Source organism: Synchytrium microbalum (assembly GCF_006535985.1).
Source record: "Synchytrium microbalum strain JEL517 chromosome Unknown SmJEL517_scf0044, whole genome shotgun sequence".
In the NCBI taxonomy this organism is placed as follows: domain Eukaryota; kingdom Fungi; phylum Chytridiomycota; class Chytridiomycetes; order Synchytriales; family Synchytriaceae; genus Synchytrium; species Synchytrium microbalum.
The window spans coordinates 168,593-193,254 of record NW_022158393.1 but is presented as its reverse complement, the minus strand read 5'-3'; the positions used below and the strand labels follow the sequence as shown (position 1 = coordinate 193,254).

Sequence of the window (24,662 nt, the reverse complement as noted above, 5' to 3'; positions counted from 1 at the left end):
ATATACCACTGCGAATAATTACCTCGAGAGACACATAGAAATCGCATTTCAAACACAAATCGCATCCATTGACAGAACGCCTTAATTTTCTTCGCATCCTACATTTATTTCAAATCCTCTGCAAAACATTTATTTCCTATACCTCACAACACCCTCCTCCACCACCAAACACAACCCATCAAATAAACAAATCCAACTCCCCCCTCGCATACCGATTCTTCCCATAATCCTCAATCCTCGGATAGTACGCAACAAGCGCATCCTGACTTCCAATATAAAGCGAGTTAAACACCTTCCAGTAAATCTCCCGCACCTTCCTTGCAGGATGATACAACCCCTGCAACACATATTGTAATACCACAGACGGTCCCAAGGCACATCGTAGCCCTTCAATGGCTTCAAGTACAGCATTGATTACGTGTGGAGATGTTTCGAAGACGTTGGGCCATACGTAATTCAATATATGGAGGAGTGCATCTTCACAGCCAAGACCAACGACTCCACAGGCGATGTGTTTAACGGTTGTACATGCAGTCTGGCGATGTACGAGATCACGGTCCATGAGCGCATCTTCGAGTAGCGGTGCGACGGCATATATATAATCTTTTCCCATTTCTCCTATATACTCGAATAAAAAGGATAGAGATTTCAAGACTCCGTTCTGTACGTTCAGTTCAGGTACTCGGTATTCATTCATGAGTGCTGGTAGTACCGTAAACGGTGCACAAGTTTCAGCTACGATGGCTATTGCTACAGTCGTACATACACGGTTTTGACGTTCCTGTACTTTGAGATTGTTGAGCAGCGTTGCAAGTACATCTTGAGGTCCAATGGCTTTAGCTATATATCCAAAGGTATTGACTGCTGCTCGTCGAATTCCCTTTTTATGAGCCTTGAGGAGTTCAAGCAACTCGAAACAGATTCTCATCCATTCTCGAGCTGATACAAACTCGGCTCCTCGATCTGCTACACGACCTACGAGATCTATACAATTCTCTTGTACTTTTTCGTGTCGATTCTTTAATATAGGTGTGAGTCGTGGCAATAAATCTTTTATCGGTGGTGTCATGGAGCCCATACCAATGACATTGACTATAGCCTTCAGTCCACCTAATATACTGCCCAACACTTCAGGGTATTCTTCTCCCAAGTATTCATACAATACGACACCTAAATGACCCATAAGTTTCTCCTCACCACATTGCTTCATGACTACTGCAATACGTGATACCAAGTCGGCAGCTTGTTGTCGTACTTTGGCAGACTTGTTGTTGAGTCGCCATAAGATAGTCGAAGAGATTTGAGGCAAGTATGGTTTGACTCTCATACCAAGGGAATTTACTACAGTACCAAACCCATTCAAGACTACAATATCTTCAATAGTCTGTTCTTGGAAGCACGTTACGATACCATCTACTAACAGCTCTTCCAATCTCGCATCTACATCGGCAGTTCCCAGTGTAGATACAATCTTGTCAATGGTTTCCATCACCATCTTTCGATATGGTTCGGATTCATCTTTCAAATCTTCGACTATACGACCAACTATTTCCGTGACTCCAACCTTTTGAGCTAGTTCTACGGTTGTTTCTACTACTTGTTTATAGTTTCGTCGATCAAGTGCCATACGACGAACCCAGAAATTCTTGAAGAATTCAGGCAAGATTTGTGCCTTGATATAAGGTGCCTCGACACCGTCAGTTCCAGCACATTGTTTGACGACTTTGAGTACAATCTAATGGTGTGAGAAGAGTTATTAGTCTCGTTGAAAGAGTCTGAACGATCTGAAAAAAATGAGAGAGTGGTTTGGACAAGGCAGAAAAAGATGACAGTGCACTGACTACTCTGATGACAGTCAGAAGTTTCTCAAACCATCTCGAAAACACGACTCCCATTAGATATACATACACGTAACACCACCACCAACAACCATCTCCACCCAAAACTCCTCCAAAACAAGAAACAAAACAAGAAACAAAACATCCCGTCGAATCCAACCATTGCAACACGCACCTTCTTCATCTCCTCATCAGGCGACTGAAACTCCCTAATCAAGATATGCATAACCTCAATCGTATAATGATTTGCATATTCAGCATCCATCAATGGTATAATATATCCAATAGCTTTCAAGAAGGCTGCCAGTCCCTTCCCCCTATGTGCCTTGATCCCATCCCACAATGGTCGCAGCACAGAATCAAAGCTCTCGATACCGTACGGAGCAGCTGCTTCAGCCAGTGCAGCAACAGCGAGAGCGGTGATTGTTCGTACTTTTTGCTGATCGTCTGTTAGTCCGTGATGGATTGCATCTACAAGTGATTTGAGATGCGGGAGGACGGCACATCCCATGAGAATGGCGACTTGTTGGATGATTTTTATACCAGTGTGTCGTGCCTGCCATGATTTCTTTGATTTACAAACTGCTTTTAGGAAGGGGAGGAGGGCTGGGATACCTAGTGCTGATGCTACGACAGAGAATGCTCGTGCGGTGGTATTTCTGACGTATTCATCTATATGGTCTATATCAGGTCGCATGGTTGCAATCATGGTTGCGAGACCAGCGGCTTTGGAGAGGTTGGATATGATTTCTCGACCTTCGACACGAGCATAATAGTCTTCGTCAATCAATAACGGTTCTATGACTACGAGGATTTTGTGGACGTATGGTCGTACGAGATCGTCGAGTTTATACAAGATACGGTCAATGACCTTGACGAGTAAATGACGTTCTTGTTCTTCCAAGTTGGGCGACATGAGTAGTGGTAGTACCTGGTTGAATAATGGTCCAGCACCGAATTCTCTAGCTTTATCGGTAATTTGTCGTAGTGATGATTTACGCATGGGAGGAGTTCCATTCTTGATTTTGAGTAAAAGTCTCATGATTTTACGTTCCTTTAATTCTTCGACTGATAATTCGGCATCATCCTTCTTGTCGAGCAGTTTACCAAAGTGCTGCATATCCTCAGGCTTGAAGAATTGCAAGCCATCTACACCATCGATACTAGGAGCCATATCCATTGACATTACAGTTTCATCCTGCATGACAAACCCACCACCCATACCAGCCATTGGAGTAGGAGTAGCCATCAATTTACGTGCAGGTGTTCGAATGGGAGCATACGATGATGGAGGATCTAGTATTTTATAACCAGTGGTAGGAAACATGGCATCCAATTCATCATCAGACAAGGGACGATTACGGACATCGATTTCCCGTTCCCATCGCATAGCATTTGCGGCTTCTGGAGTCATTGGTACTTGCATGGGAGTCATCATTCCTAGATTACCCATTGGAGTGGCTGCGAATTGCATGCTTGATGATGTGGCACCTACAGGAGTTTCATCCCACCTAGATCGTTTGGGAGTGGCTGATACTTGCTGACCAGAGGGTGTAGCATCCCATCGACTAGATAGTGCAGCGGCGGCTTTACCATCCATGGTTGGCGTTTCATCCCACCTATTCTTCTTTTTAGGTGGTGGTGCTACGGATGCTACAGAGGATGCCGAGTCATCGTCATCCCATTCAGAATGTATAGGCTGTGTAGACACGTCTGATGGAGCAGGAGATTGTTCCGTAGCCGTAACATCCCATCGACGTTTCTTGCTAGCATCTAGAGTGGTTGCCTGCTGCGACGATCCATTCTCTTTAGCTTCCTGCTCCTTTCTCGCAATCCTTTTACGAGTGTCAGCTTCATCACGATCCAGTTCAGCTTCCCGAATGACTTCACTATACGTCCTAGCATCTGCACTACTACTTTTACCACCATCAGCAGCAAAAGCATCGACACGTTCAGGCGACAATTGACGATTCAACCGCTTCTTCCTATAATCGTCTTCTCGATCGATGATACGTTTGGACGTAGATATACCAGCGAATGGATCTACGTCATCGTCCTGGTCTACTACGTCCTTCATGGCACCTTTTGGAGCAGTGTATGATGCGAGTCGTTTCGACTTTTGGGCATAGTTGTCTTCGTCGTCGTCATCGTCTACATCCATTCGTGTGTCGATCGAGTCTACATAGTCGTCTCCGCCACCTCTGCGTGGTTTTGACGAGTAGATGTCTGTGTCGAATGATATGGAGCCCATCATGGGGACTTTGTCTGATGGAGCAGCACGCTGTGAGGCATTGCCATCAGTCTTTTTCCTTGCTGCTTGTAGAGCTGATATCTCTCGTAGAGTGTCGTCTATGGATATAGAGAACAATGGTTGGTAACTAGCACAGAATGTTGCAAACTTATATCGAATTTGATGATGATGATACATACCTTCATCAGCCATACTGGGTATTTCCTTGATGTTCTATAGTATATGATATGATACCTGAAGTCCGCAGCAAATGGAATAGCTGTATTCAGCTCGTTCTGCTCGATTCCTTGTTTTTTAGTTTTTTGGGAAGTTTGGATAAGGAGAGCTTAGTAGAATACGTAAGATATTGGAATGGAACAGAGAATACACGTATTAAATTCATACCGCGTTATTACCTAATGCTAGGCAACTCACGTCCCTCTTGATCAATGAAAGTCAAACAAAACATTGAAAATGGGCTTTACTTTCGTGATTCAACTCTTATCCAAAGAAGGTCAACTCGGATGTATCCATTCTGACACGTATAAAATCATTCCGCTGTCTCAGATCTCTGCCTCGAGCTTTACATAAACCAAAGCAGACATCCTCTGACAATTCAAAACATCTCGAAACCAAGCATCTTCCAAGAACGAACGTCAACGCAACAATGGAAGACGATGAGCTAGCAGCAATTAGAGCCAAGCGAATGGCTCAATTAAAGGGTTCAAGTGGTGGTGCTCCTGCTGTAAGCTTGCAATGCAATCTTTGCCCTGTCGATTTTTTTGTTGCCTGTTTTTGAAACAATGGATATACCAACATAATATCATATCCTCATAAGGGAATGACTGGCCTCCCACCTGGCATGAACATCCCTGGCATGACTGGTGGTCAGGGCCAAGGAAATCAAGCAGAGGATGCTGAAAAGAGGAAGCAGATGGAGGAAATGAGGAGGACTATGGTATGGTGTTGTCTAGCATGATGGACACTGATTATGCTGTATTTGAACTGATTCCATTGTGTCTTTAGCTAGTACAAATACTTGATAATGATGCGAGGGAACGATGTATGTAGGAGCATGCACAAAGTTGAACTTATAAAGATTTGATCATTAACTTTTCTCGCTCCTTTAGTGGCACGAATCTCAATAGTGAAACCAGACAAGTCAAGAGCTGTAGAAGATTTGATTATTCGAATGGTATGTTGGAAGAGCTTGCCTTTGTAACAGCAGAATGCCACAAAACACCACACGACAAAACGAGACCTGATTTCTAAATGAGATATTCCCTCTCTATTCGTACAGGCACAAACAGGACAGCTACGCTCCAAAGTCAACGAAAAACAACTAATCGACATGCTTGAACAAATAAACTCGTCCTCAAAACCTGAAACCAAAGTCAAGGTGGCTCGTCGCCGTGACGATGACGATGATGATGACGAAGATTATGGGTTTTGAGAGGAATGTTTCAGTTTGGTTGTCATGCACTTTGTAATATAAGGAACTAGCTTTTTAAAATATCACGAGAGGTTTTAGATCAGTATTGTAGGTGTGTTGACGTGGCTAATTAACTAATTGACACCACGATGTATACTTCTAATTCTGCCAGAATTTTTTTGCGTCTGACTCGTCTGCTGTGTGTCGCTGCCAGAACTAGAAAATCGAAAATCAAGTGCTCACAATGAGCTTGCAAATATCCGTACCAGTCGCTCCACTCCCACAAGCAGAAATTGATGCATACACTGATCGCATTGGAGGAAGCCCAGTAAGTACCTCTTAAATGCTCTCTCTGCACTCCATGATCATCATCTCAACCTTTTTTTTATTCTTTATTACAGGTCTGGCTACGACACCACCCACCACCAAACCACATACCAACGTGCTCATCATGCACATCCCCTCTCTTCCTCATCGCTCAAATCCAAGCTCCAAACCCAGACCGGAAGACCATGGGCAGAATCTTGTATGTCTTTGGATGTAATTCACGAGTGTGTATGAAGAGGCCTGGGAGGTATACGTGTGGAGTTGTGCCGTCTTTATGCGATGACAGGCAACTGAATGATCTCTTTTGCTATTTAGTTGGAGAGTGTTGAGAGGACACGAGTATGTCGAGCCTCGAGAGAGGGTTGAAGTCAAGCCTGCTGTTGAGGTGGATGAGAAGCCTAAAGTTGTGGCTACTGCTTCAACTTGGGCGAATACATTGTTTCCTGTGAGTGGGATGCTGGGATCGCCAAGTAAATGTGAATGAGAAACTTACAGACACCCTTTTTTGGCACTTTTCAGGCTGTCGATGACTGGGCCGATGATGAACCAGCTGCAAGCAGCAGTGTGAATTCTCTTACGAGTGCGCTGGAAATCAAGGATCTGCTTAAAGCTAAAGAGGATACTGTCGTGTTGGAAGTGGGGACTGTGAGGAGTAGTTGTAGTGTGAAGCAGGATGCAGAGAGTAACGCATTGCCGAGTGCGGGTATGGTGGCTGCTACTGCGGAGATTTGCGTAGAGCCGGTGATAAATATTCCATCTTCAGGTATCCGTGGCGCACCTCCTTTGACTTTTTTGGCACCAATAAAACCGCAACAAGAAAATCCATACTCAACTCTTATTTGCATAGCCTGGACCCAACTCCCTTCCTTCCCACCCCACTCAATCGAATTCTACACCCCAGTACCAACCAAACCCGACGACTTCTCGCACGAGCAGTCCCTACTATCCGAATACCAAAAAACAGCCAAGGATTTCGAAGCACCGTCATCAGACAACGGTACATCCGCATGGGCACCAGAATCATACGAAAAGAATTACGCAAAAGGAGTTGACAAACTCCTCCACAAATTCCTCAAAACAGTCACTGCAGAGGACGCCAGTCAGTGTATCCGATACCAGTTTAACGGAACCCCGTTACTGTTTTGTGGAGATGACGTCGCTGCTCAGGTATATAGTAAGAGCATACCGCCGGCATGTGAGAACTGTGGCGCTGCAAGGGTATACGAGTGCCAGCTCATGCCTGGGATATTGTCTGTGCTGCCGACGGAGAAGTTTGCCGGTGGGAGTCACAAGGGGAAGAGTCCTGAGAAGGTACAGGATTTCAATACGTGGTTGGAGGCTAATGCACAGGGGATGGATTTCGGGACTGTGCTTGTGTATACGTGTGGTGCGGATTGTGTGAGTGGGGATTTGGAGGCAGATGTGGCATATATGGAGGAGCATGCTGTCGCGCAGGTTGAGAGCATTGGATGAAACACACTAGTCGCTTTTTTTTTTTGTTGCATTGATTTGCACATAATCTGGTGTCCTGAAAACAGAAACCTCATATTTACATACTCACATGTAAAAAATTGTATTTGTATATCTCATTAAGCTATAAAAAATGTTACTACTCCTCCCTCAAAAACCTCTCCACATCCCCAATCTGCTCCACCTTAACCAGCGGCGGCGCATGTCCAATCCCCGCATAAGTAATCAGCCGCGCCTTAGGCCCTCTCTCCGTCATCTCCTTTGCCGTCTCGCTCAACAGCACATCAGACTTCTCCCCCCTCAGCAACAGCACTGGACACTTAACCAAATCGTAGATAAACCACAGGTTGACATCCACAGCATTCTCCATCCCATGCGCAATGTTGGGATCGTGCGCGAGTCCGAACGTGCCGTCAGGGTTGGTGCGGTGGCCGTATGTCACAAAGTGCTGCCATTCTTCATCTAGGGTGTTAAATTAATTTGTTGCAAAAGTGTGTGTTAGCATACAGTGTATTGGAATTCCAAACATTAAGGCAAAGAGCGTTACCAGTAAGTGTACCAAACGGGTATGTCGTTTTGAAATACGTTTCAACACCCTTCAAGTCCGGAAACGAATACGATTTCGCCACGTAGCCGTGTATCCTCTTCAGCGCCTCTGCTTTCGAGAGCGGTCCGATATCGTTCAGGACAAGTTTCCTGATCTGGTTGCCAGCTGGAATGAACCGGTTGTGTAAGTACCGTGCAAAGGAAAGTGCTGCCCCAGTCTTGACGAACTTGCAAAGCAATAACATCACAACAAACTCACGGGCAGCAGCAGTCATCATCCCCATAAACCCGCCCATTGACGTCCCAACCCAGTTGATGGGACCAAGCAATGCGGTTAGATGGGCAGCAATGCTTAGATACAGTGGGAAGCCATAGTCCTCTTTGTGAGGCAGATCGGGCGATGTGCCACGGCCGGGCATTGTTGGGCAGTAGACAGCGGAGCTTGTGGTTGCTGCGAGGTGGGCAGCGAGTTTGTCAAAGTCTCGTCTATAAGATACGGTGTGAGCTTTAAGTGTAACGTGTGGTGATGATGGTTGATGCTACCCGTTACGAGCGAGACCATGGCAGCAGACAGTTGGGATTCCTTTAGCGGGTCCACGCCATATCTGTGAGATTGGTTGCGGACGTGTTAGTGTACTGTTGAGTGGAAAGGAAGCAGCAATGTCCCAACAACACGAATTGTGAGTCGACAACCAAATGTGAATATAAAGAGAACGACGGTTTTGCATACCATGCATGATACTTTGATGAAATTACCGCGTGCCGTTAGCACAGATAGAGTGGTTTCCTCAGACGTGACGCCAGACATGTCTCTGTATTATATCAAGATGTTCGCTGCTAGGAGAAGTAAACCAGGTCGAAATTGGTACATGACGCGTTAAATGACTTTGAAATCAATACTGTATGTCTATACTCTATTGACCGCATACTGAATTCAACATCTTAAATCCAATTCTTTCTTGAACCAAAAAAAAGCATCAAAACACCAACAGAAGCTATCAGGGAACGAAAATGCAGAGCAGTATGCGAGCTCCCATGATGAATACCTTGTCTAGAGGATGTAAACAGGCTAGGATACCGTCTCTCCCACTGCCTGGTATCAGCACGGTAAACCGATACTCGACATCCAATGGAGACAATAATAGCAGTAGTAAACAGCCATCACCTATAATACAGCAGGGAGAAGCAGCACAGCCATCTACATCAGATGCCCATGCATCATTCATATCGGATGCACCATCAATACCACCAGCCAAAAAAGCTAAACGAACAACAGACTTCATCATGCAGTCGCTCATGAGACTCGAAACAAAACAAACTCAGGCATCGCTATTCAATCTAGACTCGAAATTCAAACGCAGTAATACTAGTACCAGCAACTATCCATCCCTCGTAAACCCACACCCAAACAGTACCAACACAAACAAGCCAGCATTCACACACGAACCCCCATCATCAGAAACACCAATGTACCGTCTCCACATAAACGCAGGTCGCAACAACACCCTCCTCACCCTCGCATCACACGAGGGAAACGTATTATGCTGGACGTCGTCTGGCAGTGTAGGGCTCCGTAAAGCAGCACGAGGAACATCAGATGCTGGGTATCAGGCTGCTGTATCGCTCACGGAAAAGGTTAAGGCGAAGGGGATTAGTATGGTGCCGCAGATGCATGTTATCCTGAAGGGCTTTGGACCGGGACGCGAACAAGCGTTTAGAGCCATTCGGATGGGAGTGTTGAAGATTGGGAGGATTTCGGATGTGACGCCGATCAGACATGCTGGGTGTCGGCCGAGGGGGAAGAGGTCATTGTAGGTTGAGCGTGTGGTGTGGAGGTGGTGTTGTTGTGAGGGTTAATGCATTGAGAGTGTATATAGTATAGTAGCTCAACAATGGTGGCATCAACTCAACTCTTGAGACTCTTTACGAGCTTTTAGCAGCTTTTTTTGTCTGTCAGAATTTGATACGTGAACAAGCGCAATGCCACTCAAACCCCTTTTTTCGAACTTGGGTACGTAACTTATGAATCAAACCGGATATGAATTCATGATGCAGAAATTGGAGAACTAGCTGAATGTCTAGTCACAACTGTGGTGAAGCACAATTCATACTCACAAATAGGGGGTTTTTTTGCTCGTTTATGCTGCTTTCTACTCCTGATCAGGACTAGCAAGCTACTGCACCTCGCAAAAAACCACCTCTGAACGGTATTCAAATGCATTTTCGAGTAAATCACCACCACCCGTTCAAGTTCACAAAACGAATCTTTCAATCATGAGCTGTAAAACTACTAAGATGGCCTTATATATGAAATCTGCTCAACGTCACCACGAAAGCATTCTCTAGCTCCATTGGTATCAAGTTGCCCGGTTTCGCAATTCGTCTCGCAACCATGGTGAACTACTCAGTGCATTTTTTTGTTTCTGCTCTGAAGGCAACAGATTCAATCTTGCATTGCTTTTACCAAAATGCCATTCATTTCAAATTGCTTCTTGTCGGTTACAAAGTGTTTGGATTTGGATTTGTATACACACAGTGTAAGTTGCTCACCAGATCAAGCGCTGACAGCACGGTTCATAGTAGAACATGTCAATGAGCAGCAGCGACTGTGAAGCTTCAGCATTTTTTCTAATTAGAAGACCTTGCTTCGCTACGAATAAAATCCCATCAAATTACTAGCACAATGTGTACCTCGTGCTTCTCGCAGTGCATCTGTCCGAATCCAAACTTGGTCGTCCATGTTTTTTGTCGCTCACAAACAGCAACTCGACACCACATCCAAATCCATTCTGGATTCTTCTTCCATCATATTTCATTTTCAAACTTTTTCTTACCAGATACAAGTTTTTTCGTTTTCTTTTACAGAAAATATACACACACAAGCATCTCGCTCACCAGAGCAAACACTTGTCCACCGGGTTCATATTCGAACCGGCTGGACATGAGAAAGTCTTGGCAAAGTGTGGAGAGTCTGATACGACTCCATTTACACGGAATCGGCCCTATCAATAAATTCCAACGTCCTCGTTAGCAAACAAAAAAAGTGGTAAAACAAGCTAACAATGTCTTACAGGCGAATGCGGATCCGTCCTCAATCTCACAATACTTTGCTGTGGAGTCACAGTTCCACACCAAACTTGCGCAAACGAGATGTAAAAGAGCTGGTCGCGAGATAGTTGAGTCAGACCAGGCATTAGCAAGTTGTTTGTGTTTGGATCCTTGGCTAATTCCATTTGATACGACTCGTAAGATCTCATGATGCCGTTATCAGCTAGATTTTCGCTAGTGATAGGTGTAGAGAGGTTGGTGAGTGCGACGGTACATGTCATGAGAGAGAGGTCCAAGTTTTGTGTTGTAATCGTAACTAAAGAAGCTCGAACATTCTTTTGCTACTCACCCAAGAGTCAACTCTCCATTAAGATGCTGAGGCACTCCAGAAGGATCCAAGACTGTATAATTCCCATATTGGTCAACGAAACAAGTAGCCAGCTCTGCGTAACGGACGAGGTCACTAAGAATCGACTGTAATAATAAGTTCGCGAAATGCACTTACTTTCAAACTCAACAGCAGTAGCATTCGTCCACCAGTCTCGCAGCCTGCCTTTAGAATCAAACTCTGAAAAAACACAAGGATTGGAAAGTCTTTAACTTTAGTTGCCAACAAAAATTAACAACTCGATAAGCCTCAACAGGCGATTTAACTTGCCTCTCCCGTTATTGTCAAATGCATGAGTCAATTCATGACTAAATCAGCGAAAATCGGGTCAGGGAAAAGTCGAAACATTCCCAGCAAACACCAAATGATATCGGGAAGCCTCGTCATTCTCTCGTTACCTAATAACAGAACCGATGCCTCCATAATTCAGATATACAGGGACGCCGTGACCGTAGAAACCACCTTGAAGGATTCCAGCTGGGAATACTATTTCGTTAAGTCTACAAAAGCAAAAAACAGTCAGGATATGTTCAGTCACCAGTGATATATAAATTATTGGCTACCAACTCCACTACTCACGGAGGATTATAATATGCATTCACCGTCGCAGGCGACATGTCAAACTCATCGAAATCAACAGGCTTCAAGATATTAGCGAGATTGTCTTGAGTCTCCCATTCCGTACTCTTGAAAAAGTTTTCAAAGTACTTGGCAGCCTGAAAGTCAATCAACCCGTTATATTTGGCTGCCACGTCGGTTGGATTCAGGATATAGTCTGGATATCCTATCTTGCGGCGTAGCGTCTTGACTTTTTCGATAGCTTCTTTACGTGTTTCGGCGTCAATCCATGGCAAGCTCTGTAATCGGTCAATCATTGACTGTTTTACGTTATCGATTCCTCGCTCTACTGCTAGTTTTGATTCCGCTAGTTTGAGACAGGAAAAGTGAGATTTTTGATTGAGCAAGGCGTAGAACAAAAGGCGACTGTCAATTACAAACAATCAGCTCAAACTTGTTTAGAACTCGTTCCAACCGCATACCTCCAAAAGCCTTCTGAACAAAATACTTGCCAACAGGCATCCCAACAATCCCATCCACCGTCCTCAAACAAGTCTCATATCGAGGTGGTTCAACCAAACTACCAGTCAATTGAGCCTCAATCTTTCGAATCGGTGCTCGTATAGTAGCCGACGATACTTTGGCATATCTTTTAATCAAATGCCACAGCATGTAATTCTGTAGTGCGACGGGTTTGGTGCTTTGAATTACGGCTGTGAGATTCGAGTAATATGATGGTGGTTCAACGATTACGACAGTGTTTGGTTTGTTGACGTCTGGGAATTTCGCTTTTGGGAATCGTGTGCCAAAGTACGTGTCCCATACAATTGAGGAAGAGAGTGTGGCGAGTTGGCTGATGTTGTATGGGTTGTATGTGAGGCCGGGTGTTTGCAAGTCGACGCTACATGAAAGAAACAGAGTGTCAGGTGAGCAAAGAAGACGACAATACGAAACTGCATACAATAATTTACTTACGGATCCCAAGAAACTTTAGCGACTGCTTTCTCAAATGCCACAACACCAGCTCCAAACCCACTAACATTCCAAGCCACCAATTCACTCAACGACAAGAGCGACGCAATCTCATCGATACCAGACTGATACACGGCAAGAACCTTATCATCCTTATAGTAGTCTTTAGAAGGCAGTCCAAGTCCACTCTGCGTCATCGTAATAACATTGACTTCAGGCTCCTTTGCATCTGGCCCAACATACAAATCAAAAAATGGTCCTAACCCATAGTCATGCCAAAGCGCAACAGCTTTCGTGAAATTGGCACTTGATATTTTGCCTTTTGTATCAGCAAGCGGGAAGTACTGCGATGCCTGTTTGATTAAGGCTTGGAGCGGTGCTGCACCTCGAGCATCAATTGTGGTTTCGTTCATACACGACTTGTACAGGTTTTGGATGTTTGTGAATATGGTTTTATCGGCTTTTTGTTGTTCTGGGTCGGTAAGGTTTGGGTCTTGAATGTATTTTGATTCAAGGACGGTTTTGAGGACTAGTTGGTTTTCGTCTTGGAGGTCATCGAATGTCCCAATGCGTGATTTCGATGGTGGGAGTGGATGAGATTGGATCCAGCCTGCGCAAGAGTACTCGTAAAAGTCGTCTAGTGGTTGGAAGCTGAATGAGCGTTTTGAAATGAGTAATCCTTACAAACAAACAAAAAAAGGACAGGTGGAGAGCAGCTATACCACAAGGATCAACAGTAGCATCCATAGCTTTAATAATCCGTGCTGATGCAACAACACATTCCGCAGTCAAACATGGCATCTCATTCTACCAAAACGACAAAGAGAACTATCAATTAACATTCCAAACATTCACAACCGTAATTCTGCAAATCGGCTCAACCCACATCTTGATCACGACCAGGCGCGACAATCCACAACGCAAGAAATCCCAATATGGCCAGCACCACGGCTAGCACAATCCAATAAGCGCGTTTCGAGCTGGCTTCGAATCTTTGGCGTGTTGATGATGACTGGTTTTCCAGAAGTGGAGCATCTTCGGACGTGTCTGGAGCACGTTGTTGAGACATTGTATTCTAAAGTTCGTATATAATGTTTAGAAATTGTAAGTGGGAAGTTCATTGACGTGTTCGTTAAGCTTACAATTCAACGCATTAAATCATAATCAATAGTGAACAATCAACGGTATAGCGTCAACCGATTTCAAATGAAATGGAATAATTACCTGGCTATGAATTAAATCCTTCAACTCAATGTCACCGTCACGATGTCTCGGGCTTCTTTGCCGTAAAGCTCCTGACGCCAGAGTTTTGTGTTTTTGCAGAAATATGACGCGTCGATGTCGCTTTTGACAAGTTGGAATTGTTTCGATCATAACGTATCGTGAACGCTTCAAATATCAAATAATCCAGCAATTCAAAACTATTTCGATACGTCTTCCTTTGATGTTGAAACTTGCTGTCGAAACCACCATATATTATTGGGCGTCAACATTACTATAGTATACGAACTCACAACCCTCTATTAAAATATAACTTCTCAACCGGCCGTCCAGCCGAATCCTTGAGTCCTCTGAACTTTGCTTCCAGAGAAGCAACAGAAATCTCTGCCCTCTGTGGAAACAGGGCCACGGCACACGGTAAAGCTGCTGCCAGAGACAGTGTTATCGTAGCTAAGAGAGAGATATGTGAGTATCTTGTTGAAGAAATAGTCGCCAAATTATAATGGTGGTATACCCAGATTGATGGGAGCTGCAAGACGCGGGTTATTCCTAAACCAGGCCTGAGTTTCCAGCTTTGATAGGATGTATCCCGGCACCATTAGGGCTGGGAATGCTGTTGCGATACGTGATATAGCGACCTAGCACGAAAAAAGGTCACTCGGGCGTGGCAATGAACACACAATACCAACAAAACTCGTACCTGACTAACAGCCATCCACCCTGCCCGTGTCGAAGCCCCCACAGCTTTACCCTCTGAATCAGTCACTGTTATACCATCCCTGCATATAAACCTAAGTTAGTTCCTCTGAATTGACCACTTAATGGGCAGTATCTAGTACCTCAGTTCTTTTTGCCTCATCAAAAACACATTAACGGTACCAGCACCGGCCACAGCAGCGAATGGCACCATGCGAGAAATCAAGGCTCTGGTCGCCGGCGACACGTTCTTGATTCTCTTTACGTACTCGTTCAGGCCAACTGCTATCCCACATGATGCGAGTACTGCAGATCCGTATGATGCTATTGTGTGATAGTGTTGAGACAAGAATGAAGCCGAGTGAAGCCCTGCTGAGCTTACCAGCCACTTCAGAAGTTTCCAGCTTGGTGGTCTTGTTGGCATTAAAGTAGTTAAATGCGACACTAGTAGGCAAGTTAACCGTGAGAAAAAAAATCGCTACTAGGACATATGCATAACTGGAATCTCTCAATTCTTTACTTGACGCTCTGATTCATCCACTGCCAAAAGATAATCGACCCCATTCCAGGATTCGGTACAAGCATGCCCATAATAATGGCTACATTCGTTGGCACAAAACATGCCATTCTGAATGGCAGGAATACTTTTTCACCCGTGTCTGGGTGGAAGGTACTATCAATCACTACATTTGAAGGAAAGGTGATGTTCAGTGATGGAAGACTGGTTTTTTGTCGGTTGGGTATTGAGTATTTTACGTTTCTTAGCATTCCATAGCATTTCTTCATCCACATTTGTAATTTTTCCAGCTTTATAATCAGCAATCAGTTGTTTTGATGCTTCAAGTTGGCTGTCTGTTGCGAATAGTGTCCTGTGTTTAAAAAGGTGATTAATGTGAGCGAAAAATCCATCCCAATAACAACAAAACGACGTGATTGACACGTCCAATGCAATATGAACTGGTATAAAAGTATAATTTCCGGTACCTCATATCCGTAACCTCAATGAAATGCCTCAATCTTCCAAGATATGAATCCTGCGAGTAGCGGGGTTTTGCTACAAAGTACAGGTAAGTTCCAGTCAGTTTCTTGACGCCATCGTTCAGTAAACTTACATATGTCAATCATCGTAGTCTGCTCTGCCATCGCTTGGAAGGTCTTCTAAGTGGCAGCTGATTCAACGAAATATGGAGGACGAATTTGGGTTGTCCAAGCTTCTTAAGGAAGTGTCCATACAGCCCAAAGGAGACTCTCGGCAAGCTTGGAATTCATTGACACGGGGAGAAGATAGTGTCGCTGCTCAATTCTTGTTTGGAAACCCCGCAACAATCCCATCATCATCGAACAAAGAAGCGTCAAAGCATCGACAGCCGCAGGTGCAGACCTCTTCAGAGAATAGGAAGCCAGATTTGAGTAGAATGCCTGCTGCGGATCTTGTAGATTTGCTTGAACGGACCGAGAGATATGTGTCAACTGGGTACTGGAATGAAGTTGGTGCTGAAAGCTCTGGCAATTCTATACTAAACCTTCGTTTCTACTATCATCGTAGTCTTGGCGGTGAAGATATGAAGCGCTACGCTGAACGTGTTCGGCAGCAACTCCAACTCAAAACCGGATCATTAGATCTCGACGATATCACCAACAAGGTGAAATCCATGAATGTAGCAGACGATGGCAAGACTATGCGGCAACGGATACGGGAACGTATAAAGACGCCGGATAAAATTGGGAAGATGAATATGGTGTCGGGGGAAGAGAAGCTTCGGGTTGATCGGCTGCATGAGGAGAGGAAGGCTGTAAGTTGTGTTTGAGTTTCTTGCGGTGGACGGGGCATTTTACTGATGCTGTGTTTGCTAATTAAAGGCGTACGAAATGCAATTGGCTGCTCAACAAATGACCAAACCTACGACATCGTCAAAGATGGTTGTGGATTCTTCTGAAACTACGTAAGGCTTGCTTTGTAGACTCGCAGTACAATGAAGCGACGACTCTAATACCTCCCTAATGTAGGCATGATGAATTCAATGACGAATCTGATGAAGATGACGGAGAAGCAGAAGACGCTAATGAAGACGATGCAGGTCAAGATGATGACCAAGGAATGGAGCCTGGATCTCACGATTAGACGCTCAAATTGCACTGGAGGGTTAAATTAAGTAGCATTCGCATGTAGGAACAGAAGTGACCAAGGCTTTTGGCAATGTCGCACTCACATTTGGTGTAGTGCTTTGTACTGTATGTAACTCGTAATATGCATGATGATATTGTCATTGAAATAATGTTGTGACTGCTTTATAACGAAACAAGGCCTCAATGAAACGGTGCATACGTTAAAAGAGTACGGATAAAGCGAGCCCCAAAAGTATCCCTTAAAGTAAGGCCAGAAAGAGAGTCAGAGAAATCATATGCTTGCATTCACAGTATTGGGATCGATGTATCAGTGCCTACTTCGCAGAAAGCTCACTAAGGAGAGTGCCGTTCACAAAAATCTGCCGTTCCTGGTACTGCAGAGGGGTTGCAGGTTTACTTTCCTTGGCCCACGTAACCCGAGCATACCAAACTACCGCGCAGAGCAGCCTTGGTCTCATTCACCACAATATTTTGAATGTGATGAATGACCTGAACCCTTTGTTTTACTCAATGCGTCACAGGAAGCGACCCTCATACCATGACTCGAGCGTGTGACGATTCAGAGGTGGTGGCTAGGAGGAGTCGCTCCTTGTACCGTAATATGCGTACGTTGCGAACAACTAGGAGGCGTTTACTTGCACGAGGTGTAAAGGAGACAATGCCGCGCTCCGTGTTGGAGATGGTTGATAGTATGTTTTCAGCCATTTCTAGTGTCATCGAAATAGTTAGAGATCATGCGTAATGTTGGGGAAAGTAATGCAGTTTCGACTTTTGGATGCCGCAAATAATGTTATGCAGCAAATGGGCACGACCAACAATAGGGGAGACATCATTGACTTCACTAAAGCATTTAAAGATCAAGCCAGTTACTTGCAGCTCAATGTTCACTTTCACTTTGGATGTTGTCAGCCATTCTTTGGATGTTCAGTCACAAATCACGTATTGTGTCGGGTAAGATGGCGTAGACGAGGACAAACGCCATGCATCTTCAATGCCTAGTGTTCGTCCAGGATACTAGCTATCTAGTTTCGTTGGCGTAAGCAGTCAGTCGCAAGTCTTAATCAGGACCGAGGTGCAGATGATGAGCAACATATGATGAGCAACATATGAAACTACATATAGTAGTACGATAGTACGACTTTTGGGATTCAATACCGGACCTCAGATGTAAAATATATCGCGTCCGAATACAGCAATCTAGTTTTCTAGTTTCCTTGCCAAACCTCCCAACACCTAACACTGTACTCTGTAACGTGTTGTAAGCCGGTTTTAAGTATAATAACACGTATACTCTCTATGATATTCACAAGTTAAAGCTCATGCAATACGTAATTTTATCTTAATTCGCCTTGTGCTGACCATACGAGCAGTGTCGTCACCATCCGTTGACATTACGCTTACAACGTAAACCATCTTGATTCGGCTTGATACAATATTCACTGCAGCTACAGTAAGTGCAAACCAAGTCACATAACAAACAATCTCGCTATAGACCCTAACTCGTTCTTCTTATATATTCAGGTCGATGGAAAGAAATGGCAGCATAGGCATGTTTTCAACACCGTCTGCTTCTAGAAACCAAGGAGGAGATGGCATATTGGGAATGAATGGATTTTATCCTAAATCCTCCCAATCTGCTGTAAATCCAAGTCCGTTCCAACAAAATCATCAACTCCAGCAACAACAGCATTATGGAGGCCAGCAGAATGGCGGTTATCAGCAGCCATATGGACAGGGCTATGCACAGCAGTATCCAAATGGATATAATCACGCAAACGGCATACCGATACCTCATCATCATCAGTATGGCCAACAATATCCGAATAATAATAATAACTACCAACAGCACAATCCATACAATCAAGGAGGTGGATGGCAGTCGCAGCAACAGCAACATCAATCACTATCGCAGTATCATCAGCATCCACTCTACCACCCGCCACCAAACCCATATAATATCCAGCCATCACCACCAAAGGAATCAGACAAATTCCTGCCCTCATTCACACTCGGTAATCTGGGAGCAGACAGTCTAGCTCCTCTCCCTCGCACACGCCAACGATCTGCAGACTATGGATCACCCATGCTCGCATCACCTACTGGATCAGCGCCAAATCAGCCATGGTCATACATCCCCCGATCTGTTTCCCCGACAATGTCGTATAACCGAAACTCGTATAATGCGGACGAGTATGGAGAACAGTATAGCAATAGCCCGTCTGGATCGCCGTCGAGGCATTATAGTGGGGGTAGTGCATCGGGTGAAGCACCACCCCCTGCTAGTAGCTTGTATGAGTCGGCGTCGGCTATAATATCGAATCGTATGCCTTCTGCTGCTAGTACAAGCATGGGTGGTATGCTAGGTATGTCTTATTCAAGGCATAAAAAACCTTATGGAACCGTGTACGATGAGCTAATACACACTCGTTTCATCTTATAGGAGCTACTCAAGTGTACCCAACAATGAACCCAGCTCCTCCTCTGAATCGTCCAGCATCACCCTCAAATCCATTCCGATCTCCAGCTGCTGCTGCTGCACCACAATCTACAACCATCATTGTAACTGGATGCCCTGAAGCCTACAAATCCCAACTCGAAGGCCACTTAAAAAGCTTTGGTGAAATCATACACATGGAACAAGGTGGCAACTGGGTCGAAGTAACATATCGCACATATGAGCAAGCAGAAACCGCTAGACTCAGGTTAGATGGTGAAACAGCTGGTGCTTATAGAATCGCCTGCCAAATAGCGGCTCCTAAAACAGGATTATCGAATATCGTTTCGTCTACAACCACTGCGAGTCCTACTGGTCTAGGAAGTCTCATGCTGAATGGATCTGCCTCGTCAACGTCAGCTGGAGGTGCTGCGAGGAGGCCAATACCATCCAGCAGTAATAGCGGTGCCTCTGGATCGGCAGCAACGCCATATACATTATTGGATGCATCATCAGCATCGTCGGCTAGAACAGCACACACACCATCGTCGATGCCTGTAGGAATACCAGTCAATCCGAGACCAGCTACGCCCAGACAACCACAACAAGGGTATGCTATAGGTCCTTCGTCATCCGCTAATGGTAACATAGAAGACGTCATGGCTGCTGTTAGACCCAGTAGTGGTGGGTTATGGCAAAGGGCTTCCGAGTTGTTGTTTGGTTGGTAGTAAAACATCAACAACAACTACTTTTTTAAAAAATGTACATTTTTAAACAATGGCTAAAAAGTATATTTGCATCAAACTTATATCTATGTGTGTCTATGGCTTTTCATGATTGTCCCTCTATGTAAATATGTGTCTCTGCAAGTTTCATCATGTAATTGTCCTCTTTATTGTTTTTCTTCTATTTAGATTGCCTACGCTCCCGATACTCATCACTCTGCATCTCATGCAGCCTCGATATCGCCCTCTTTGCCGCAAACTTGACCTCCCTCACAGGCGCCGACTCCTCCTCACTCCTCGCCAGACTCGTTGCTAGACTCCTGCCCACCAGCCCCGTCGCACTCCATTCCATATTATCCACAAACGTATTCGCCGCCGACGACGATGCTCCACCGCCCCTCCTAACCGATATCTCGATACTATCATCAGTCGTGCCTTTAACAGTATTGCTCGGCAGCGCGACGTTTCCAAACGTCTCTTCTATACTCCCCGACGCCGATACGACAACCCGTGTCCCATCCTCATACGCAACATCCACAAACGTGATCACCCGTCTCACGACATCCATGGCCGAGATGACGGACGTGTCGCCGACGCTCAGGAGCGGGAAGCCGTCAATGAATATTCCACCTTTACCATACTTTTGGCAGATTGATGTATAGTCGGATGCGCCATATGGGGTTTGGAAGAGCTGGGCGAATGTGAAGCGTGCTGTTGTTGGTGTTGCGAGTGGGATTTCGATGGTGCGGCCGGGAGGCACGGGGAGGGTGGTTGGAATGGGTGTGTAGGGACCACGTGCGGATGTGTAGGTGGATTCGAAGGAGGTGAGTGTGGAAGGTGATGTTGGGTGGAACCAGTTTTGGGAGGAGGTGGAGGCGGCGCGTTTTAGGAGGCGGTAGTCGGGGCCTGATGACATGTCGTGCACCTATGTAAGGGTAAAAGTACGTAGGAGTAGAGCATGTTGCGAAACTCGCAAGGATACAAGTCAAATACCTCACATCGCTCCTGCAGCGTCTTAATAAACGGCACAAACAGCCCCCTATTCAGCCCATTCTCATACAGACCCTCCGGCCTCCTATTGCTAGTCGTAACGAGTGTACCCCCAGCCTTGAATATCGAGTTAAACAACCCCTGCAATATCATAGCATCCGCTATATCCGTAACCTGGAACTCATCAAGTGCTAGAATGGGTGTCTGCTCAGCTATCCGTGCACCGATCGTGACGAGCGAGCCCTGGTATTCTCGTCTAGCACGTAGTTCGTGCTGTTGGGCGTGCACGCTGCGCATGAATTCGTGGAAGTGGGTGCGTCGTGAGGGGAGGTGGGCTTGGAGGGTTGCGGTGAAGAATATGTCCATGAGCATGGATTTACCGGTGCCGACTGTGCCGCAGATGTAGAGGCCGCGGATTGTGGGGTGGTGATGGAGGTGGTTTTCTAATAGTGAGTATTAAAGGTAGTGTCAAGACACGAATTGTTGAGCGGCGATGCGTTGACTGGGACTCTGAAAGCAAGAAACTCAAAGTTCTCGGTTGTTTAGTTTCCATGATCATAGATCTTTGCCAAAATCCGACTTTTCTTATGGAGTTGAATTGCAATCGACCACCATTCAAACAAGCAGCGAAACTCACTAGCAGTATAATGGTTGAAAAGCTCATGAAAAAGCGTATCGAGATGCCCAATAACCCGTTCTTGAGAAGGGTCGCGCCGAAGCTTGCCATCTTGGATCTGGCTCGAGTAGATGCTCAGCGGTGTGATGGCAGGAGAGGCCTAATGACGACGAGAGTGAGGAAGCATGGGTCAGTCGATGATTTTAACACGATAATTACGGTCTTTGATGGATGATCACTCGATCGACAATTGGACAAAAATATCAAGAAACTTGCCTTCGCTACTTGACTGCTATTCCATCGTTTGCGAGTGAGTTGCTGAGATCTGCATATGCAGCAGAGTCTTCTCAGCTGATTCGTCTTCCTATAGGCCTGGATAGTCATGAGAGCCTCGTTCGCTCTAGTTGAGCTCGCTTTATTGCTAACGTTGACGCTGATCGTGACATTGGACAGTGTGAACTGCCAAGAAGACATCCCAACATGGTGCGGCAAACCATATAAGAAGGGCCAACAAGATCCAGGTCTCGTATCTCCTCCATTACCACCGAAAAACACGACATTAGTCCTGCAAGTCAAACCGAAAATCCAACCATATACGAATGAGACGGAAGGTGCTTTTATAGTGATTTATAATGGAGGTGTTGGTAAAAGTCAGAAATGGAGTGAGAATCGTAGCTCGTATGTGTTTAGGTGTGTGGCTGCGGATATGGGGATGGAATTTGTCAATTTGGTGATGGAATTACGCAAAGATGGCGATGAGGTCGAAGTATTCTTTTCTCTGGATACCTTTGAAAGGAGATTGAATCCGCATAGTCTTACAGCCACCTTGTCGGATCTAATCTCGAATGAAACAGTCGCAACGCAAACTGTCAACATGTCAGTCCTCCCTGCCGTCAACCCGTTTGGAGGATCTATAACGAAGCTGCTCATTCCGGAAGGCTATATAGTAACCGATAGCACAGAAGAAGCCGTATTATACCAATACGGCTATTATACCTCGTCGCCGTGGCTGTTTGAGATGCCGTATAAACGAGTCGTCACGATGGCCAAGGCCGATAATACCATGATACATCCAGTACCGCCGTATCAGGATGCTGCCGCCATGCATGTCTTGTTTGATGCTGCTGAGGCTGCTGATTTGACGATCATGTATGACATGCGTCATACATTTAGGAATCTGACAGCTGTCAGAGAGCAGGTCTTGGAGTTTCGGCGCCGTAAATCGCTAGCTGTTTGGTATACGGCTGATGAGCCTGATGTGAGTGTTATTGTCTTGAAATGCCCTGTCTTTTACGTGTTTCTTGAAGACAAAGCTCTTCACTGTTCGAATCACATTCTCAAACCAAATTCATATTCACACTTAGGGAGTCTCGGATAGCCCTGATATAACAAGAGCCGCATATGAACTCATAAAAGAACTGGATCCATATCACCCAGTCGCATTAGTGCTAAACTGTCTCGCACTGCCCGCATACTATACACACTCGGCCGATATATTACTGACAGATCCATATCCTGTCGGTATAAACGCTACCTGGTCGACTCTCCACGATACAGTCTGTAATGCCACGTATGGAGACTGTGGCTGTGATGGGTGTGAAGGACGACTGATGGACGTTGCTACTCGTCTACGAACCTTTAAAGCAGAATTGGCTCCTATAGATAGACATAAACCTCTATGGGCTGTACTGCAAGGATTTGGGAAGGAAGCGTATTGGTCGCATTGGCCAAACGAGAAGGAGATCCGAGTGATGGTGTATTTAGCATTGATGAATGACGCGAAAGGGATTTTGTACTGGTTCCATCCACAACCTACATATCCAGAAGTATTTGAAGCTACAGGTCGTGCTGGTAGAGAAGTCGCTAGATTCGGACCTGAGATCTTGCAGGGAACTCGTCTGAATGTCGTGATGGTGGAGGGTCATATCGAAGCTGCAGCTTGGCTTCTGAAGAGTGGTCGGGTATTCTTGATGCTTGTCAACCCTGATTCTCACACTATACCGTGGTTTCGTCTCAGGATTGAAACTGAAGGTGTCTTTGATCTCAATGGGGTTGATGAATATTGCTTTGTGAATAATGTTGAGGTGAATGTATATGATGACTCTGTATTTGGGAGAGAATTCCCGCCAGAAGAAGTCTTTCATAGGTATATAATGCCAGAGGCTCTGGTTTCTGCTGTACATTATGAGGATTATCAGCAGGTGGTAATAAATTGAATCTGTTTGCAAAAATTTCAATTTCGTCTTTTTGTTGATTGGAATGCAAAGAAGCCTTTGCCTGCAACGAGCTTTTCGCGATCTGATGCAGTTAATTTCAAGCACGGATGCCCACGTTGACGAATGTGTTGAAATGAGACCTCGATGTGTATTGTCGAACAAATTAAAGTAGACTGTCTGTGCACACGAAGCAACATGGACCTTAAGAATCGGGCTGGCATATTCCATGCTTGTACGATCTGATTCTCACACTATACCATGTTGTCCTCTCACGAATGAGGCTGAAGACCCTGAAGGCGTTCACAAATAGAATGGGATTGATGCCCCTCTGGTTTGTGAGTAATGCGAAGGTGAAAGTGTGTGATAAATTCGTTATTTGGAATCTTCCATGGATATATTACGCCAGAGCGAGACTGGGGTTGACCTGTGCAGTATGAGGATTATCAACAAGTCGTCATAAATTGAGCCTTTTGCAAAGATTTTATTTTATCCGTTTTGTTGGGCTTTTGGAGAGCGCCGAAGAATCTTGTTCCTTCCTTTCGCGCTTCAAAGTTGAATATGCTTATTGAAAAAAAACTTGTTTGGGTTTGGTGCGGGACACCTAGACTGCGGATTCGAACAGGCTTCAGGACTAACAAGGAATAGTGACCAGGGATTACCAATTCAGGTACTCAAAGTCCGCGGTATAGACACAGACACCCTATCTCCTAAGCAAGCTGCCAGACGTTCCACAGATTGAAAAAAATACAGGTTTGTTCGCTGTTGCACCGTACCTTGAGGGTTCCCTCCGAAATAAATGTTGAACGCAAACGTAATTCCAGTAACATA

At 45.1% G+C, this 24,662-nt stretch overlaps 7 protein-coding genes across 7 annotated transcripts; 3 read left to right on the top strand and 4 right to left on the bottom strand.

Annotated features, from left to right (window-relative positions):
* Positions 1–178: 178 nt before the first annotated feature.
* On the bottom strand, positions 179–4,281 carry SmJEL517_g05224 (uncharacterized protein; the record flags this gene model as incomplete). The annotated part of the gene is made up of 3 exons (XM_031171150.1): positions 179–1,735; positions 2,014–4,187; positions 4,269–4,281. The coding sequence occupies 3 exons, from the start codon at positions 4,279–4,281 to the stop codon at positions 179–181; spliced, it is 3,744 nt and encodes a 1,247-aa protein (XP_031022882.1).
* A 454-nt stretch (positions 4,282–4,735) lies between these two features.
* SmJEL517_g05223 (uncharacterized protein) lies at positions 4,736–5,521 on the top strand (the record flags this gene model as incomplete). Its single annotated transcript, XM_031171149.1, has 5 exons — positions 4,736–4,813; positions 4,907–5,026; positions 5,095–5,131; positions 5,199–5,263; positions 5,369–5,521. The coding sequence occupies 5 exons, from the start codon at positions 4,736–4,738 to the stop codon at positions 5,519–5,521; spliced, it is 453 nt and encodes a 150-aa protein (XP_031022881.1).
* A 223-nt stretch (positions 5,522–5,744) lies between these two features.
* Positions 5,745–7,300, top strand: SmJEL517_g05222 (uncharacterized protein; the record flags this gene model as incomplete). Its single annotated transcript, XM_031171148.1, has 5 exons — positions 5,745–5,828; positions 5,902–6,074; positions 6,143–6,272; positions 6,347–6,590; positions 6,675–7,300. 5 exons carry the CDS (start codon positions 5,745–5,747, stop codon positions 7,298–7,300), a joined length of 1,257 nt encoding a protein of 418 aa, XP_031022880.1.
* A 1,554-nt stretch (positions 7,301–8,854) lies between these two features.
* On the top strand, positions 8,855–9,658 carry SmJEL517_g05221 (uncharacterized protein; the record flags this gene model as incomplete). The annotated part of the gene is made up of 1 exon (XM_031171147.1): positions 8,855–9,658. The coding sequence occupies one exon, from the start codon at positions 8,855–8,857 to the stop codon at positions 9,656–9,658; it is 804 nt and encodes a 267-aa protein (XP_031022879.1).
* Positions 9,659–10,734: 1,076 nt separating this feature from the next.
* SmJEL517_g05220 (uncharacterized protein) lies at positions 10,735–13,878 on the bottom strand (the record flags this gene model as incomplete). The annotated part of the gene is made up of 10 exons (XM_031171146.1): positions 10,735–10,845; positions 10,915–11,125; positions 11,241–11,334; positions 11,397–11,440; positions 11,678–11,779; positions 11,859–12,204; positions 12,320–12,738; positions 12,813–13,446; positions 13,532–13,616; positions 13,696–13,878. 10 exons carry the CDS (start codon positions 13,876–13,878, stop codon positions 10,735–10,737), a joined length of 2,229 nt encoding a protein of 742 aa, XP_031022878.1.
* Positions 13,879–14,319: 441 nt separating this feature from the next.
* On the bottom strand, positions 14,320–15,869 carry SmJEL517_g05219 (uncharacterized protein; the record flags this gene model as incomplete). The annotated part of the gene is made up of 9 exons (XM_031171145.1): positions 14,320–14,480; positions 14,545–14,668; positions 14,731–14,809; positions 14,870–15,050; positions 15,109–15,170; positions 15,247–15,409; positions 15,483–15,595; positions 15,711–15,780; positions 15,839–15,869. The coding sequence occupies 9 exons, from the start codon at positions 15,867–15,869 to the stop codon at positions 14,320–14,322; spliced, it is 984 nt and encodes a 327-aa protein (XP_031022904.1).
* A 4,324-nt stretch (positions 15,870–20,193) lies between these two features.
* SmJEL517_g05218 (uncharacterized protein) lies at positions 20,194–21,374 on the bottom strand (the record flags this gene model as incomplete). Its single annotated transcript, XM_031171144.1, has 2 exons — positions 20,194–20,937; positions 21,006–21,374. The coding sequence occupies 2 exons, from the start codon at positions 21,372–21,374 to the stop codon at positions 20,194–20,196; spliced, it is 1,113 nt and encodes a 370-aa protein (XP_031022905.1).
* Positions 21,375–24,662: the final 3,288 nt, after the last annotated feature.